This window comes from Lissotriton helveticus, chromosome 1_1, assembly GCF_964261635.1.
Source record: "Lissotriton helveticus chromosome 1_1, aLisHel1.1, whole genome shotgun sequence".
NCBI lineage: Eukaryota > Metazoa > Chordata > Amphibia > Caudata > Salamandridae > Lissotriton > Lissotriton helveticus.
In genome coordinates, this window is record NC_136057.1 from 705,982,739 (window position 1) to 706,001,931 (window position 19,193).

The window sequence follows — 19,193 nt, forward strand, 5'->3', positions numbered from 1 at the left end:
GCAGGATTGTGTACAGGAATGACCTTACAGTGGAATGTTGACAAATGACATCTGTTTGAGTGCAATTTTAAAGACATACATGTATTGTAACGATTTAAACAAGCATGCACAAGAACATACTACAAGAACATTGAGGGAACCATGAGGGGGCACATTTGGCCCCAGGGATCTATAGAGTGGTGGGCGCGGTGACAGATGGCATGTCTTCATGGTGGTATACCAAGCCCATCTCCAAAATCAGCCCTGAGAGCGCCTGCAAAGACACTGAGAGCGCAGATCACACTCTTATGGTCTCAGCAGGAGCCCCCTTCACCATGCCTTTGAAAGTGGGCCTAAGCCACTCTGATTGGTGGAGTTGGCCTCCAGCAGAGAAACACTAAGAAGCTGTTTGATTTGCTGCTCCTTGTTTTGCTGCTGCGCCTTGTCTACAATATGCTGTAAATGATGCACTAAATTCACTCCCTGGAGATAGCCCACATGTTTTTGTTGTTTTGTCACACTGTACCGGTATGCTCCAGTGCATGCTACTGATGGAGTATGCACTGATGCAAGCATGGGCCATGCTCCGGATTAGTAATCCGGCCCCAGCACTTGTAATTAGTAGCAGGTGACTCAGTAGGTCTAAGAACTTTCAGTGGTACAGGAAGTGACATTATTACATGATCTGTAATGCTGGTTCTTCGTTTTGTGAACATTATAGTAAGTTCTAATTGTGTACTTTGGAGTAGAGTTCAGCTCTGCTTGAAGCCATTTGGTACATTGTTCAAATGCTGTGACCTTTACAAGGAAACTATAGATAGTACTGGATTCCTACATCATGTCCTTTCACCTTAGAAATGGACAGTAAAGCAAATCGAAAACAAAACAACCACACTGGGTCATGAAATCTGGAATCATTTTTGGCTCTATGACTTATTTAAATGACATATACAGAACAAACAGTATGAGTTCAAAGAAAGAGGATTAACTTAAATATGTTATAGTCTTATTTATCACAACTGTGCAAAAAGATCGCATATATTTATTGAGGAGAAAGTCGCAAAAATAATTTAACACATTTACTAAGGCACAGCAATTGTCAACAGAAAATATTGTATTTTTGTTCTATTTTCTTTCTTTCGTCTCTTCTGTTTTCTCTAGTTCCTTCTTTCTTTTCCTTTCCTCTCTTCCTCTTTCGGTTCATTTTATTGGAGAGGGAACACTTTTGGCCCCTGAGGCTAGAAAGACTGTGTTGATCTTTACATGGTTGTTTCCTCCCATTCCAGCTCAACGTCTCCTGCAAAGGAGAGAAAAACATAATCTTAAAAGAAAAAACAAACAAAAGCTTACAGACCACCTTAGTAAAAAAGATGTGAAAAGTATTATCAAAATGCAGGTATTACATTTTAAGTTTCCTATGCATCAGTGTTTTGGCGCCATTTTGTAATCCCTTTATATATAATAGTTTTACAACGCATCGTCAACCTTTGAGCTCTTAACTAAAGACACATGGGATTTTGTTGCAATCAACTCGTCGCGATGGATGAGCATTCATATATTTTTCCAGTGAACCTGATTGCTTCATTGTATCACAAACAGCTATTGAAGTGATGGAGGACATGCTATGACCTTGTGGTACATCCACCATCTAAAAGACGGACAACAGACCTCAATACAATGACAAAATGTTCTTCTTAAAAGATTCACTGTTGGACAGCAAGAGGTCTTTCAGTGAACCACTCCATAATTTCCTTCCTGTTTCATTCTTCTTGTTTTTATTTTGTATTACTATTGCAGTGCTATGTATATTGCTTTCATAGTCTTGAGAGTTACTTTGTTGTGTTTTTTTAATAAGAATTTATAGATGGTCATCGGATCCTGTACATCTTTTCTGAATATTATGTATCCTGTAATAATGCCATATTACAATCGTTTTTCTTTTGCTTTGGTTTGCTCTGTTCTGGAAAACCTAATAAAATTCTTAAGAAATTTAAAAAAAGATGACTCAGGTGTGGCAGATTCTATGACTTTTGACTTAGCCAAATATCAGTGGAAAGCAAATATCCATATTTCACGGAATTAAGAATGCACCCAACAGCATCATTCACAGGTCCTTACACGAACACATGTTTTAGAGATAACCAAAGCTCATGTACAAGAAGCAGTGCATCAAAAAACATGCGAATAAGAACGCTGCGATCTGGTGAAGGATTGGACTCAAGTCAAACAGAGACTAGCTGATTAGAAAACACACTGCACATGCATCTGCGATATTCCTGGGCCGCTCTGTGTGTGGTGGAGCACATTGACACACAGTATGGACGGTACAAAGAGCACATAATGATGTCATTAGCAGTTAGACAATGATGTGCATGGCATTGTCTTGAGACAAAAAAGACATAGTGAGAGTGCAGCAACCACAAACAAAATAAGTGGGTACATGCTTGAATGGGGCACAGTGGTCAACATTTAAGTTCAGAGTTACATGTGCAAGAGGAAAGGGCCCTATTCTGAGCAGTGCACTCACCTCACAGGTTCTTGGAGAAGCACTGTGTGCAAGGCAGAGTTGTGGGGTTCGAAGAGATTTAGATTATTTCAGTGCTATGACCAGCTCCAAAACACAAAAAGGGTCAGAAAGAGCCACTTAGTTACCGCAGAGGTAGATCAAGCACACGTGTAGGACATTTACAAACGGGAAGGGACATTATTGTGCAAAGTCTAAGGATTTGTGGTGTAACTCAATCACTTTCATCCAGATGTATGCACATAAACGCACAAAGACATACATGCATGCAATGTCATTTCTAGCAACACAGTCTTGCTAGAGACTGCACTCCACTTCCTGGGTTTAGAGAAAAAGGGAAGTGTGGCAGGAGATAGAGTGATTGTAGGACAGTGACGGCTAAGCATGATGTGAAACTACCTATCACCACAACTGTTGACTTCTATCACAAAGCCAGGCATATATTCATAAAGCAGACAGCGTCATCTTCAGTGGTAAGAAGGAACCTCGATGCTGGAATTTTCATCAGAAATGGTATATCAAATAATGTTTTCTATTTGAAGGTTTGAGTTGCAAATAAAAACAAGCATTTGCAATGCAATAGGTCTCGCACTTGCGAGAGTTTAAGCTATTGGCACTGTAAATGACAATGCCTTTTATTTATCTGTGTTGACAATTAACACATAAATGAAAGGCATTGTAATTTACAATGCCAATAGCTCAAACTTTTATAAATGCGAGACCTATTACATGTCAAAGAAGTGGCTTCCATTGGACCGGGCTGCTTGCAAACGAGGCGCGCTGAATGTTGCAGGAAAGCATGTCGAGCCTGCAGTAGATAAAACTCATTAAAGAAAATAGTGCTTACAGACTGGTTAAAGGTACCAAAAGAAACACACATATCTCCAGTCCTAAAATCCCCTAGCTAAAGATGGCTTGTTTGGCATACAAAGCCATCCATTTCAAAAACCCCAGATACCTAGCACAAAAACCTGAACTATCCGGGGGTGGTAGACCCTCAAGAAGTGCAAACTCTTTCCTCTTAAAACCACAAATTTATAGAAAAAAGAGAACCTGCCAATGAGCCTTCTCCGGCGCTGCCCCGAAGATCTGGAACTCTCTTCCACCAGAAGTTTGCAGACTCTCCTTCATGGCTGCTTTCAAATTGGAAGCTAAAAGATTCCTAAGGAACAAGTTCTTACCTTAAATGGGTTATGATCATCCGCTCAAAGTCTCTGATCCTACAACCATTAGACCTTCATTGGATGCTACTCTTCTGTACCTTACCGTTTGCCCCCTTCTTAGCCCGCTATATATTAGCTGTTGTATTATTCTCCTTTGACCCCTTTGTACGGTAATTATTCTTGTTTGTTATGCTTTTGCTGATGTCGATATTGCACTTCCTTCCATCTTTTTGTAAAGCGCTCTGATATCTTTCGGGATCTTGTTCGCGCGATATAAAACTTTGTAAATAAATAAGATGTACCATGTAATACATGAAATAAAAGGGTCAGTCCCCATGGGAGGTTACACATGAAGACAAGGTGGTACAAAGGAGGGACTAACATTTAGAAAGGACAAAGACACAAGCCTATGACAAATATGGGAGGAGAGTGGGCGGGGCTTCAAGTCTATACTCGAATACAGCATGCCTCGCAGAGCAGCGCATGCGCTTCCCAGGCTTGACCTAAAAAATCCTTCTTACTTCCTAATCAATAAAGGAGCAATCACCAAGCAGGTTTCTTTTTACGGCCCACTTATGCCTCTTTGGGGATTTCATCATGGATGAACATTGATCCAAACCCTTTAGCTTCACATTTGTGTAACTATATTCCTCTACCTATGATGGGCTTGCTTGTAAATTGAATTTTGATGTTTTTGTACATTGTGGTTTTTTTATTACAAGAGCTTGTGGTACAAGCAACTTGACTATAGTGATTGGATGCTGCTGATGGAATAGTTCAGGACCTAACAGGACCGCTTTTAAAGAATGTAACCATGGCATGATTTAAGAGTTGCAGGGGGTGGCAATTCCAACCCCTGGCACGTCTCGCGCAATCCCCTCAGTGGTCCTCAAGTAGGAAGTGAACCGAGAGGGAAAGTAAACAGGGCTATGCGTGCTGTGTTTTATTTCTCTAGTTTACACTCCACGCTCCTTCCCTAGCTCTGCAAGCGGCACAAACCTGTTGCGGGGCTAGGGCATTGACTGAACTCTGTGATGTTCTCGGGGTGGAGGGGGTCAAACAGTGTATGATTTCTGCATGTTGGCGAATCATTGCCCAGATTTGTACCAGAGGTTTATTAAGCTGTTGGAGCACTGACATTCGCTCCAAGTAACTATGGGTCAGTATTCAGTTGCTGGCATTAACACCCACCCACACCTTCTTTCCATCCTTTCTCTCCACCCCAACGTGCACTTGCAGGCCTTTCTCTGTTTCCATACTACCCATTATTCGTCTTTTAAATCCATAAACTATAATGCCTTGAAAATGTTCTTCTTAGTTGCAAAAAGTGTTAGGACGTGTGCTTTTTTACATATTCTCGGGAACTTTGTACATGGACCTGCTCACAATTCTGTGTGCATCCTGAATAGAATGATACCAAGACAGTAGTATATTAATGTTTTATAGTTCTCCCTCACCAACATTTCTAAATTGAGAATCGGTTAGAATATGCATCACATTATAAACTTTACCACACCAGCTCTGCAGTAACTGCTGCCATTAGCTAAACATATCTACGGGTGGAACAGCAGGGTGTGAGTCTTCGAAGACACTAAGTAGCAGTCAAACATGCCGTTATTTGCACCTGCTAGGAGCATAAAACTCTCTTTGGGACAGTCTGTATTTTCTTACCTTCCATGGCTTCCAGTGAGTCCATTTTCTGCAGCGCTGAATAATTTACAAAACAGATGGCGGCCTGGCTGCTTCCCTTAGTTGTCAGAAGCTCCAGCACACATTGGTGCAAGAAAATATACTGTGCCTGCACGTGGTAAACAGAAACGACATATAAGAACATTTTCAATGCATTGTGTCCACGCACGGAGAAAAGGAAAAGTGGCAACACATTTTGCACATGTTGGTTCTGAAGTACTGCTGTTGTTGTAAGCTTTATTTCGATATCATTCATATATCTTAAAAAGCGGTACAAAATGAATAAAAACAATGAAAAGTTCAGTGCATAAATATAAACATACATTTCAAGGTAGAAAAACATTGATTTTGCACATAAGAACAGGGTAAAATAGATAATTAAGCAAGATACAGGAGCCTAGAAGATCTAACACGCCAAGCCCAACCTAAAAATTTAGCCAGGCCACATGCAAACAAGGGACGAGGATCTGATCTTAAGATTCGTAGTGCCTCCTTATACGATCTAGTATCAAGAATCCTACAGAGTGGCTTCAGCCATTTGCAGCGTGGAGCTGCATAGGCTGGGCATTCAAAAAGTAGGTGGGGAACTGACTCAGTCCTGTTCACACAGAAGGGGCAATAGGGGGTCGTCTGTGCCGGAACCTTCCAACTAGCAGTTAGTTTCCCCACTGGGAGTAAGCCCACCCTGAATTTAAAGTATAACGCCCTGTCCCAAGATTTTGAAATCATATCCAGATAAGGTTTGCAAAAGGGCACCTCCTTGACCATCAGAAATTCCACAGTTGTTTTGCAAGATTGGCCTTGCTATTTCTGCCATTAGTCACCCAGCTCCAGTATAACTTCTTTATAATTGACTTGGGCTGGGCAGATCTGCTAGACCAAGCATCTTCAAGACCCAGGTCAAAAAGGAGACGCTTAACTTCCTTTAGCCAGCGAACCTTGGACCAACCAGGTGACGAAAGAAGTTCCTTGAGGCCCTCTGCATAACTGGACAATTCTGGGACCCTCCAGATGCGTGCCCACAAAAGGAGGGGGCGCAGTCTCGCCAGATCACTAATGGGCCGAGAGCCCGTATCTAGAAGAAGTGGGAGGGATGGTGTACTATACGGGAGGCCCATAAGGTCTTTATGAAATGTATTTTCTGATCTGGACAAGAAATCTACATTCTGTACGCCCCACAATTCTGCCCCATACAAAGCTGCGCTCACCGCTCTGGCCCTATAAATATCGAGTACTGGAGCTATGGGTTTGGGAGACGAAGCGCGTTGTTCCTTGAGGAGGGTCCCCACCACCCTCTTGTGGGTCAGCAGCATCTTTTGATGATGGGGTTTCCAGCTCATGGAATCACAAAGGCGGATGCCTAAGTAATCGAACTCCTTAACCCTCTCGAGTGGGACGGAGTCCAAGGAAGGTGGGTTGACAGACTTCTTTGGCGGGTTTAAGACCCAAAATTTAGTTTTCCCTGCATTGATGACAAGTCCCCTTAAATCACAGAAGGCCTTAAAATTGATTAGGAGACTTTGCAGGCCTGCTGGACTTTTGGAGATCAGGAGGGTATCATCTGCATATAATAGGGTGGGTATTTTCCTGCCAGCCAGGGAGGGTGCATCTGCTGGATGTTTTAATAGGTGCTCCACCACTCCGTTAACATATAAAGAGAACAGAGTGGGGGCTAGCACACAACCCTGGCGGACACCCCTATTTACAGGAATGCGTGGTGTTTTTTGGCCCTGATTGCCCCACCTGATCTGCGCAAAGTTGTCTTCGTGGAACTTTATAAGTATATTAAGTAAATAAGGGGGAATACCCAGAGCATCAAGGACAGAGTTGGGTACGTGGGACCAGGTCAAAGGCAGTCCGCAAATCTATGAAAGCAAGGTACAGACTGCCCTTGCCCAGTACAACCACTTTTCAGTAAATCATCAGTAACCGGAATGACTGTTCCATGGTCCCCATGCCGGTTCTAAAACCAGCTTGGAGGTCTGAGAGAATTTGCTTCTCCTCTATACACTGTAAGACCCTTCCTAGGACTACCTTACCTGCCACCTTCTGGGTGGAATCTAGGAGGCTTATGGGGCAGTAATTAGCAGGGTCGTCCCGACTTCTTTTCTTGAAAATCAGGACGACCTCAGCGCCCTTCCATGAGTCCGGGAGGTTCCCCCCGTACAAGCCAATATTCAAGAGGGAAGCAATGAGTCTCCCCCACTCTTCTGGGTTGACCCGAAGCAGATCACCTGGGATGCCGTCAGGTCCCGCAGCCTTGTTTAAACTGGAAACTGTCTTGATATCCCTTCTTAACCATAAATGTTACGTTTAGTTTGAACTATCCTGAAATGTATTCTGCATTAAATCCCGGTTTGCTACAATCTGTACATTGAGTCGTCTTCCCTTCATCTTTTAAAGTACATTGTTGCTTGAATAAATGTCCTTAGTGTTCCGTTCATTACTCGGGCGTAGGCCCAGCATTTCAGTACCTAAATTCTAGTTGTTTATATTTTCTAAAACTACCTCGACTAATTTTCAGTCGAGTTAACATCATATACAGGAGTGTTCCATTCACCCTCATTTGTCATGACACCGAACATACCCCTAGACGTTCATGCAAGTGCCCATGACACCACCTTACATATTTTGTGCTTTTGTACAGGACGAGAAGCGCCAAACCAGGAATTCCTTTGATGATTGTAACCACTTTCCTATTGTTTTGTTCCTAATGGAAACATTGAACTATATATTCCAAGATTTAGGGACTCATTCAGAGTTCACCAGGGGGCGTGCAGTCATGATTGTACAGAGTGGCTCCTTGCCTCCTTCCCTTAGCAGGGTACCACCCACCACATTTAGAGATTCCAGCAGCTCTGTCTGGTGGTGATCGCTTTACATAAATGTGCAGGCTCTGGTACCAAAATGCACTTTGACAATGCTTAATGCAGAGTGAGCTACCATATTGCCACAATCAATGCTGCACTTTTTTCATTTCTGAAGCAAGCTTCTAGTCAAGGTAAGGGAGTTACACACTTTACATAACCCTGGCAAACCCCCTTGGTAGTTTGGCACGAGCAGATAGGCTTATCCCCAAGGGAATGTTTAAAGTACTTGTACCCAGACACACAGTAACACAGTAAAAAACATACAAATAAACACCACATCAGTTTAGACAAAGAAAGTATCTTTATCTAAACCAACCGAGACAAAAACGACAAAAATCCAACATGCACATTTCAAAATATGACTTTTAAAAGGTTTCAAGCAATTCTGTCCATAGAAAACTATGGATGCGTGATTTTACACAATATACATTTAGGTGTGTCAAAATTCAGAAGGCTAAACAGCCACAGAGAAGGGAAGCGTCAAAAAACACAGCTACAATCAAACAACAAGAGAGTAAGGGTATGGGTATTCACTCTCTTACCCCTAGTTCTACTATCAATAAACAACAGGAGAGTGACACAGCTCAGAAAACAAAAATCCTCATAGGGAATCGTATGAGGGACAGACAATAAATGAGTGAAGGGTGGTGAAAACTCAAAACACACAGTGGTAGTTAGGAAGAACCCTCACTCACCAACCTGGTGGTGACATGCTTCATCATCGGGTTCCCACCGGAAGGACCTAGCGTCCTCCCAGTGTGCTTCAACGCCTGTTTACAGCGGAGCTGGATCTTGTGTGTGTTGAGGTGGTGAGAATAACCCAATTGTGCTCAGTGAAGAGCAAAAAAAGGGGGGGGGATTTTTTAAAATAAAAATGCTAGGTTGTGACTGCCATTTATTTTATTATTAGTCCAACCAGCACTGGTTAAAAACAAGTGATGAGTGGAAACCTAGGGGAAGTCTCAATTAGTAGAGACCCCTAGTCCTCAATAAATATTAGAATAAGTATGGTCAACATGTTTCTGCTAACAGAGCCCAAGTCGCTCAGCATTCATCAGGACCAGTAGTATGATCCACCGGCGGTCTACACTCACTAAGGTGCATCCAACCGTGAGGATATTAATGTGAAAAAGGTTAAAAAAGTAGTACTTGGCTTAAGTATACTTACGGCAAAAGCCGTAGTAAGGCACACTCAGCGGTTCGCTGGGGCCAGATACAAAAGGCGTCAATGTGTCGCTTAACATGAGCCAGTGCGGTGGGGGGTTGTCTTCACGCCACGTTAATTTCTCGCCGGCGACTCCCCGCAGATTACCTAACCGTTCACCACCGCAGACAGGGTGAAAAAACACAGCTATGCATCAGTTCCTGTGTCCTTGTGGAAGCGATGCGAAAGTACTGCCGCATGCAAGAGAAGTGATATGTCAAATCTGGACTTTAGGGGAAAGTGATGCGACGATTCCAAGACGGTTCAGGTCTGCAGGTGATGAGTCGGGAGACTTGATGCACAGGTGCAATGTGTAGAAATCTAGGATGTGCTGTAGATCGATGCGGCGGAGGCAAACAGGCGCTGCATCGAATTCTTCAGCTGCGGTTCCACAATGAATCGATTCTTTCAGGCGCACATCAGGGCTTGCTTGGGAGTCGGTGTGGGGGTCTTGGATTTCTGAGATCGGTGCACAAGACTTGAAGTGTGGTGGACATTTCAGCCACTGGCAGGCGCTGTGTCGATTCTGCAGCCTAACAGCATCAGAGTGTGGAAATTTCTCCCTCTCTGCAGTGCACCATCAAAATACCAGGCACTGGAAGGGCGATGTGTTGATTTTCCTCGTTTCTTCCAGCTTTTTCAGCTCCCAGCAACAAGAACAACCTCAAGAGGCCCAGAACTGGAACTGACCCCTCCTGGTACGTCAGAACACCCAACAGTGGAGTTCAGGTAAGCTGATGAAGTCTTTGTGTCCCTGAGACTAGAACAGGAGGCAAGCATACACGAGCCCTTGGAGATTCTTCACAAGCAGGTTCACAGCAAAGTTCCAGTCTGCTTCTTGGCAGAAACAGCAACTGTAGGCCAACCCAGCAAAGCTGGTTAGTACTCTTCCTTACAGCTCTTAGGCTATTTTACTTTGCAGAGGTTCCTCTTGATTACAGAAGTGTTCTATAGTTCTCGGGTTTTTAGGTCTCATATTTATATCCCATTTTCTCTTCATAGTCTTTGTTTCAAGAGCCTCTGAGCTCAGTAAAAACAGTTTGGTCCTCTCTGGTCCAGCTTCTCTACAGGAAGTATAGACCGCATTGTGCAGAGCAGGCACAGCCTATTCAGGTGCTAGTGAAAACTCCTCCCGCCACCCTAAATGCAGAAAGGTTTATTCAGCCTGGCTATGAGTCACCCAGGAAAGGAATGGCACACCTCAACTCCCGCTGTGACTGTCTAGAGTGAATGCACTTCCCCAGTTTCTGTCACTCCAAAACCAGACGATGGATATTCAGACAGGCAGAGGCACACAGGATGGTTAAACAAGAAAATGCCCACTTTCCAAAAGTGGCATTTTCAAACGCACAATTTAAAAAACACCTTTACTAAATGATGTGTTATTAAATTCTGAGTTCAGAAAGCCTAAACTCCAAATCTCTAGCTATTCCTAATTGAAAGTTACACATGTAAAATGTTACAGTGCAGCCCCAATGAAAGCCTATAGGACAGCCAGCCTTTCAACAGTGGAAAACGAAATACACAGTATTTCACTATCAGGACATAAAGAATATACCAGTACATGTCCTACTTTTCACATACACTGCACCCTGCCAGTGAGGGCACCTTGGCCTGCCTGTGAGGGCACCTTGGCCTGCCTTAGGGGTGCCTTACATGAAGGAAAAAGGATGGTTAGGGCAGGACAAGTGGGCGCTGTTTCCAGGCTGACGTGGCAGTTTAAAACTGTGTGCACAGACACTGCAGTGGCAGGTCTGAGACATATTTACAGGGCTACTCAGGTCCAGTAGCAGCATTTGATTCACAGGCCCTGGCCACTCACAGTGCACTTTACTTGGGACTTACCAGTAAATCAAAAATGCCAACCATGGATAACCAATCATAATCACAATTTACACAGGGAGCACTTGCACTTTGAAACTGATCAGCAATGGCAAAGTGCCCTAAAACAAAATCCAGTACACAGTCATCAATGCAAGAGATAGAGGCAAAAAGACAGGAGAAACCACACCAAGGATGCCAAGTCTAACATCCTCATGTAAAGGGAGATTTTTACCTGTGCACCAAGTGCATTCTGCTCACTATCTGCATTGGGTCACTATTTCTCGCAGGCACAATTACAATCTGTGGTGGTTACCCCTAAATAAGGAACCAGTATCCCCCTGGTTGACTGGCCTCTGGGTCTATGGTTTCAGACTGCAGAACCTGCTGAGGATCCACCACCAGAAAACTGACAATTCTCCATGTCTAATTGGGATGGTGGAACCACATGTTGGTGAAGCACATAAGTTTCACAATGTAGACAAGAATGAGAGAAATGAACTGGCCACTACACAGTAATAACTAGTGCTGTGTGTGATTGTTTATTTGTCTTCCATATTGTTTACCCTTCACAGAAAGCTGAACGGTTGCCATATTGTCAGTACACGGCATGGTTCATGTGTGACCCAGGGATGGGTGCACCTCAGCGTGTGCATACCTCTCGGGTCCTTGCATAGATCCTGAAGAAAACCTAGTAATATCTTTGAAAGGTTGAAACATGTAGACCACCAATTTATACAGATACCTCTGGTCAATGTAGCCTGTTTAGGTATCACACTTCGCTTTTAATCTTTTCTTATTGCTCCATATTATAGTGCACTTGCACTATAGTTGCATAAAATAAAGCTGCTCCGCTGTAACGAGGTGTTGAAGCACACTCGGGTGGCATTCGGCTGCTCGGGTGGGACCCCAATGATGAAGCATGTCACCAACTAGGTTGGTGAGTGATGGGGTCTTCTTAAAATAGTTTTTCCTTTTTTCCTCCTCTACATATCTCGTTGATTTTTTTTTCTTTGGGGTATACTCCTTCAATTGTTCATTGTACTTATCTCAAGGGGGCTGGGAGTGTTCCCCATTTAAAAATAACCCTTTCTCTCTATTTGTTGAATATGGAAGCAAGATAATAACCAATTTACATCAGTTCTCCCATTCCACAAACTCTAATGACTCATAGTCAACAATTAATCTCAGATCTGCACAATAATTCACTCATTCCTAGGTATGGATGTGCTCAGAGATTGTGTTAAATCCATAAACATCCCTTCCTACGTGTAGGAAAATAGGAGCACCACTCAGAGTAAGAGTAACATAAATGCTATGAAGCATACAAAAGGTGATTGGAGGCACGCATCCAATTTGTCTTACCACTGGCATACGCATGTGCTGGGGAAGCATTCGAGCCCATCATTCTTTTGCCTACCATGCGAACCTCCGTTTGAAGCCTCCCATATGCAAATCAGTCTTGACTCTGCTCCAACAGGACCAGTCCAAACCGAACTGCAAGGATAGGTCCACCCTGGACTGGAACAGGGTTCTTCAGTTGGGTGTAGCTTTGGAGCAGGGTCAAGAATGATTTGCATATGGTGAGTTCAAAGTGAGGTGGCAGGTTTGGCAAAATAACAAAGGGTTGGAATGATACTCAGAGAAATTGTCACTGGTTAGACAAAGTGCAAGCATTCCTCCTGTCACAATTTGTGTGTTTGATGTTTTGGTCTGGCAGTTCAGGCTGGTCTGTGCCTACCGGAGCAGTGTCAAGACTGATTTACATCTGGTTGGATCCAAACTGAGGTATCATTGTCGGCAAAAGAAGGATGGGTATTAATGCTACCCCAGGTGTCTGCCAGTGGTTAGACAAAGTGCAGACATTCCTTCCATCACTTTTTTTGTGTTTGATGGTTTGATGTGCCGCCCTAATGGGCCAGTGTATGTACTTAGCTGTGATGTTAGTTAGCCGTAACATGCAATGAAAATGTTGTGTGGTAAATTCACCCTCGACTTGGCTGTTCTATCATCCCATCTGTGCTGAGTGACCATTATTTCCTTCATGTTGTGAGATGTAAAATGTGGATTTGTGCAGGTGACATCACATTTTGATTGAGTATGTAACCAAGAAGCGAGAGAAGCATGGTGGCCATATTGAAAGAGTGTACTGCTCATGATAAGAATGTGCAAATCCCCTTTTGTTTTAAAACTGCCAATTGTGCTATATTTGCCCTGCTACCAGGAAAATTACCCAATTGGCTGTAGCATTGTGAGTAAGTGTTTATGATGGGAATGTGCAAACCCTTCATTTAAAAAAAAAAATGACATCATGCATCCTCTATGTTTACTCAGTGATCAGGAGAATTACGCAATTCATGGTGGCATCGTGAATGAGAGAATATCAGGACAAAGAGCATTCTCAAATTCTGATACAGGGCTAACATTTAATAGAGTAGAAGTTGGTTTACACGGAAAAAGTCTACATTACCAATATGTTCAAACTCAGTCCAGTTAGTGTGCCTGATCAAGAACCTTTTCATCAATCAATCAATAAATTTATAGAGCGCGCTACTCATCCGTGAGCGCTGGAGTGAGAGGGGGGATGTAGTTTCTACTGCTCGAAGAGCCAGGTCTTGAGGTGTTTCCTGAAGGTGAGATGTCCTCGGTCAGGCGTAGGTGTGTGGGGAGGGAGTTCCATGTTTTGGCTGCCAGGTAGGAGAATGATCTTCCTCCGGTGGTGGTTCTCCGGATCTGTGGGACGGTGGCGAGGGCGAGGTTGGCAGAGCGTAGCTGGCGGGTGGGGGTGTAGAACGAGAGGCGGTTGTTGAGGTATTCGGTGCCATTGTCGTGGAGTGTTTTGTGTGCGTGGGTGAGGAGCCTGAACTTGATTCTCTTGCTGACGGGGAGCCAGTGCAGGTTTCTCAGGTGGGCGGTTATGTGGCTGTGACGGGGGATGTTGAGGATGAGTCATGCGGAGGCGTTTTGTATGCGCTGGAGTCGTTTCTGAAGTTTGGCTGTGGTTCCTGCGTATAGGGCATTTCTGTAGTCCAGTCTGCTGGTGACAAGGGCCTAGGTGACGGTTTTTCTGGTTTCAGTGAGGATCCACCGAAAGATCTTACGGAGCATGCGCAGAGTGTTGAAGCAAGATGACGAGATGGCGTTGACTTGCTTGGCCATTGTGAGGGAGGAGTCCAGGATGAATCCCAGGTTGCGTGCGTGGTCTGTGGGTGTTGGTGCGGCGCCCAGCGCTGTGGGCCACCAGGAGTCGTCCCAGGCGGAAGGGGATTGTCCGAGGATGAGGGCCTCCGTCTTGTCTGAGTTCAACTTCGGGCAACTGAGTTTCAGCCACTCTGCAACGTCTTTCATTCCTTCTTGGAGGTTGGTTTTGGCAGTGGCTGGGTCTTTGGTGAGGGAGATTATCAGTTGGGTGTCGTCGGCGTAGGAGATGATGTTGATGTTGTGTTTGCGCGCGATGGTGGGGACGGGGCTCATGTAGATGTTGAAGAGGGTTGGGCTGAGCCAGGAGCCTTGGGGTACGCCGCAGATGATCTCGGTGGCTGCTGAGCGGAAAGGAGGTAGGCGGACTCTCTGGGTTCTGTCGGAGAGGAACCACGTGATCCATTCCAAGGCCTTTCCTTGGATCCCTGTGTTAAAGAGGCGGGTTATCATGGTGAGGTGGCAGACGGTGTCGAAGGCAGCCGAGAGGTCTAGGAGGATGAGAGCGGTTGTTTCTCCATTGTCCAATAGGGTCCTGATGTCGTCGGTGGCTGCGATGAGGGCGGTCTCGGTGCTGTGGTTGGCTCGAAATCCAGACTGGGACGGGTCGAGCGAGTTATTTGCCTCGAGGAAAGCGGGCAGCTGTTTATTGACGGTCTTCTCGATGACTGTAGCTGGGAAGGGAAGAAGAGAGATGGGGCGGAAGTTCTTGAGGTATTTGGGGTCCGCTGTGGGTTTCTTCAGAAGGGCGTTGATTTCTGCGTGCTACCAGCTCTCAGGGAAGGTGGCTGACGTGAAGGAGATGTTTAGGATGTTCCGGAGGTGGGGTGCAATGATGATGTCGGCTTTGTTGAAGATGTGATGGGGCAAGGGTCAGAGGGGGAGCCGAGTGGATGGTGTTCATGACACTAGCAATGTACCATGTAAAAACGAAATTATGTAGACATTGGTGTAGACAGAAAAAAATACATTTCCAATGTATTCAAACTCAGCCCATAGTAAATAATCATCACAGTTAGCATCCCTAATATGAAGAGATCAGAAGAGAACAGCAGTATATCTTGTAAGTACTATGCAAAACATCTCAAAGGATTATGCTGAAATTGTGATACACGACAAAAATGTAGATTTCCAATGTATTCACACTCAGGCCATTATACAAGATCATCAGACATCACAGTTGGCATACCTAATCATGAGAGATATTCATGACAACAGCAATATGCCTTGCCACTAATATGTGGAACATATCAAATAAGCAGTGTAATGATGTAAACATAGAGATGACCAATTGTACACCACTTGTTCCAAAATCTGAAATCAGGATTGAGAAATGTTATGTTGGACTACGTTGAAATGTGTGGTGACTGTGTATTTGATGGATCATTGACTTATATTACCTTTATGTTCAGTCTTGCGTACTTTCATTTTCCTTTCTGCCTTGCTGATATATAATAGACCACATGGACATTTCAAGGACTAGATACAAGTTTGTGTGTGTGTTACAGTCACTATGAAATCTCACTCCTATTCAGGTTCCTTTCTGTAGGTGAGAAAGAGTAGATCCTCTAATGATGTTATTGCAGTAGAATTGTAACAGAGAAACATCCGTGGATTATCTTGCATACAGATTTACCTTTGTTCGTTTTGAGTTAAGGTTTTTGGATCTCTTTCAGGAGTACAGTAGGGGGGAATTATTAAATTAGTTACCAAAATTCATTTCTATTTGTAGTATCTCCCATCTCTGGTTTATGGTGCATTTTAGCTTGTTGCTATTGGTACAAAATGCTGAAACCTACACCATCTATTTGTGTGGATTTTTGGCTACTCCGGAAGCTTTTCCTTTGGAATCAGGCATTCGTTCCCAAAAGATTACTTCATTACTGTATCCTAATACCTTCTTCTTTTAAATCTTCGAAATTGATCTTGCATTGTATGTATGTGGTTACTTACTCCTATGCTGCTCAGTCAGTGTGAATATGATGCATGGAAGACTGCTCCTGGTAGGGCTGTATCTGTACTACTTATCTACATGTAACTGGTCTCAATAAATCTATGTAAAACTACATCCTGGGTGTGGACCTCGTTACTACAGATTATTGGCGACAATTCCTGAAACAAAGCTATGCGTGTTTTTAAAAAGGCCTCTGAAACAGGATATCTCTTAAGGAAACCTACAGAAACTAAGAAGAAAACCTCCAGTCGGAAGTACAAGGCGTGTCAGCCCCACCAGTGTCCTTTTCACCAGATAGCCCCTGCCTGCTTGTATTTCTTTAAGCTAAATGATTGTATTCCTGCTTCTGTGACATCTTGTGTGATCCTTGGCACTAATCAATGAACAGCCCATCCTGGAAAATCTGTAGTAATGAGGTCCATAGCCAGGATGCAGTTTTACGTAGATTTATTGAGGCCAGTTACATGTGAATAGGTAGTAGAGATATAGACCCACCAGGAGCAGACTTCCTGTTGCTCAGCCCGTACTCCTACTGACACACTCAAGCATCCAGGCACTCAAGCATTCCATTCAAGACTCTCACACCAACATAAAAAGCATCACATTCACACTGGCTGAGCATCTAGGGAGTAAGTAACCAAATACATACCAGACAGGTTACTACATACCTCTTTAGACAGCTCATCAGGAATTGAAATGATCCTTTTGAGATGAGTAAATTGAGAAAATGTAGGTGCTGTTTTAGACTGTCAGGTTGGAAATGTAATGAATTGTTTTTGTCCGTGTTTTTTTTTAATATTGGTCGATATATGTTTGTTGACTAAGCTAACCAACACATCTAAATATAGAATTTGGTTTTTACTGATGTTGTGACTGAAAGTGATGTGTTCATTCTTCTGATTGAGAGATCGAATATTGGATTACGATTTCTCTGTTGTTCCTTGCCGAATAATGAAAATGTTGTCACTATATCTTATGTACATTAGTAAACAAATTATTTGAAACAATCATAGACGTGGTGGCCTGCTGACCTCAGCAGGCCACTATTTCAGTGATGGCGACCCCCAGCGGCTGTGAGGATCAAGAATAAAGAAGATTTCCTATGAAGACAAGTCTCCACAATAATGTGTGTGATTTGTGGGCATATTGTATGCTTTTGTATCTGTGCCTCTCTGAGCCAATGTATCATATGGCTGCGATTCCTAGAGGGTCACAACTTCCAACCTATCTCACAAATTTTCATGAGCTAAATTGAATTGTGACTCACCAGAAATCTGTAATTTGAGAACAGATCCATTCGTAAATAGGTCAGTTTGCAAATTACCATGTAGGGTTTTTTTTGACTGTCAATCAATCAATCAATCAATACATTTATAGAGCGCGCTACTCACCCGTGAGGGTTTCAAGGCGCTGAAGGGAGGGGGGTGCTGTTACTGCTCGAATAGCCAGGTCTTGAGGTGATTCCTGAAGGTGAGATGGTCCTGGGTCAGTCGTAGGTGTGCGGGGAGGGAGTTTCATGTCTTGGCGGCCATGTAGGAGAATGATCTTCCTCCGGTTGTGAACACTTCCCACTTCGTTTTAAACTGATGAGGCCGAAATCACAGATAACAGACTGTGTTGGTGTTTTAGCTCCCAATTATTGCACAGTTTTGCTCTTTACCCATGCAAAATTCATCAGTTATGGCTCAATCTTCACAGGGGAAATCAATCTTGGAAGTTTGCAATCAATTTTTTCCACAGGTTATACTGTCAAATCTGATGCAACAAACTGTGCCCATCTCATCTAGTGGTCAACTTTTAAAAAGGGCTATGAGAAAATGGTATTTAGCATAAAAAACACAGTTTTTCTGCAAGCTTTAATTGCAGGCTTAGAAAAAAGAAGTAAGCTCTCCGAACTCAATGATGAGTCAAAATATCCTTAAGAATACAGATTTTTTTTTAAAACATTTTATTTATGGATGAACGAAAATGCAAGCAAACCAGTTCGACGCTGTGTAGGGGGAGGAAAGTAAAATGCAAACTGAACTGAAACAGAACATGGGCCTCTTAAGTTAATGGCCTGCTTAGAAGTGGCTGAGGTGCACCTGGACGTACAGGTCATCCAGATAAAGAAGTACAAAAGATACTGGTCGTGCAGCATCTCCAATGCACACTAACTACCTTCTTTCAACGTATACCAAGAATATATTGATATAACGAGTCTGTCGGCACGTGGTCTATTTTCGCAGGGTGACAGCATAAAAAGACACAGCAACAAAGACCAGGAATGCGCACGCAAGGGTTTTTATTCCAGAAGCACACGAAGTGATTTTTAAGAGGGCCCAGCATTAGGAGAAACACTACTCGTGTAAGCACACACTTGAAGTGGCTGCAGCTGTTGTCAGAGTTAACAGCTAAACAAGTTCACCATTGCTGGTAAAAAAAAAATGCCAGGACGTCACGATTTAACCTCCGCTACTAATAGTGGAAAAGTCCGAGCTCTTGAGCCCCGGCTAGAAATTGTTGCCGACATCCTGTGCTTTGTCCACCGACTCTGGCAACAGCTGTCCCTAAATCCAACACCAGATAAGAATGAAAACACCACGCTAACTACAGTAGCCATCAATGGGCAGGACAATTAAACAACAGACTTCCAAACGAGAAAACGGAACTGGGAGCAGATGGAGGGGATCACGTCTCACATTCTGCTGTCAGAATGCAGCGGGGGGAGGCAGAACCCCCAAAAATAAGTATGTAGTAAAATATTGTTTTGTCCTGGTCAAGCAAAACAGGTGAAAAAGAACCGAGTACA

General features: G+C 43.6%; 1 protein-coding gene across 1 annotated transcript in view; it reads right to left on the reverse strand.

The window, feature by feature from the left end:
* Nucleotides 1–1,005: 1,005 nt before the first annotated feature.
* Nucleotides 1,006–19,193, reverse strand: part of PTPRQ (protein tyrosine phosphatase receptor type Q) — a 1,500,794-nt gene continuing 1,482,606 nt past the window's right edge. Inside the window, exons 62-63 of the mRNA XM_078647981.1 lie at nucleotides 5,338–5,464; nucleotides 1,006–1,276 (exon numbers count right to left, since the gene is read on the reverse strand). Of these exons, the coding sequence (XP_078504107.1) occupies nucleotides 1,239–1,276; nucleotides 5,338–5,464 (165 nt within the window). The 3' untranslated portion in view covers nucleotides 1,006–1,238. The remainder of the gene's footprint in view (nucleotides 1,277–5,337; nucleotides 5,465–19,193) is intronic.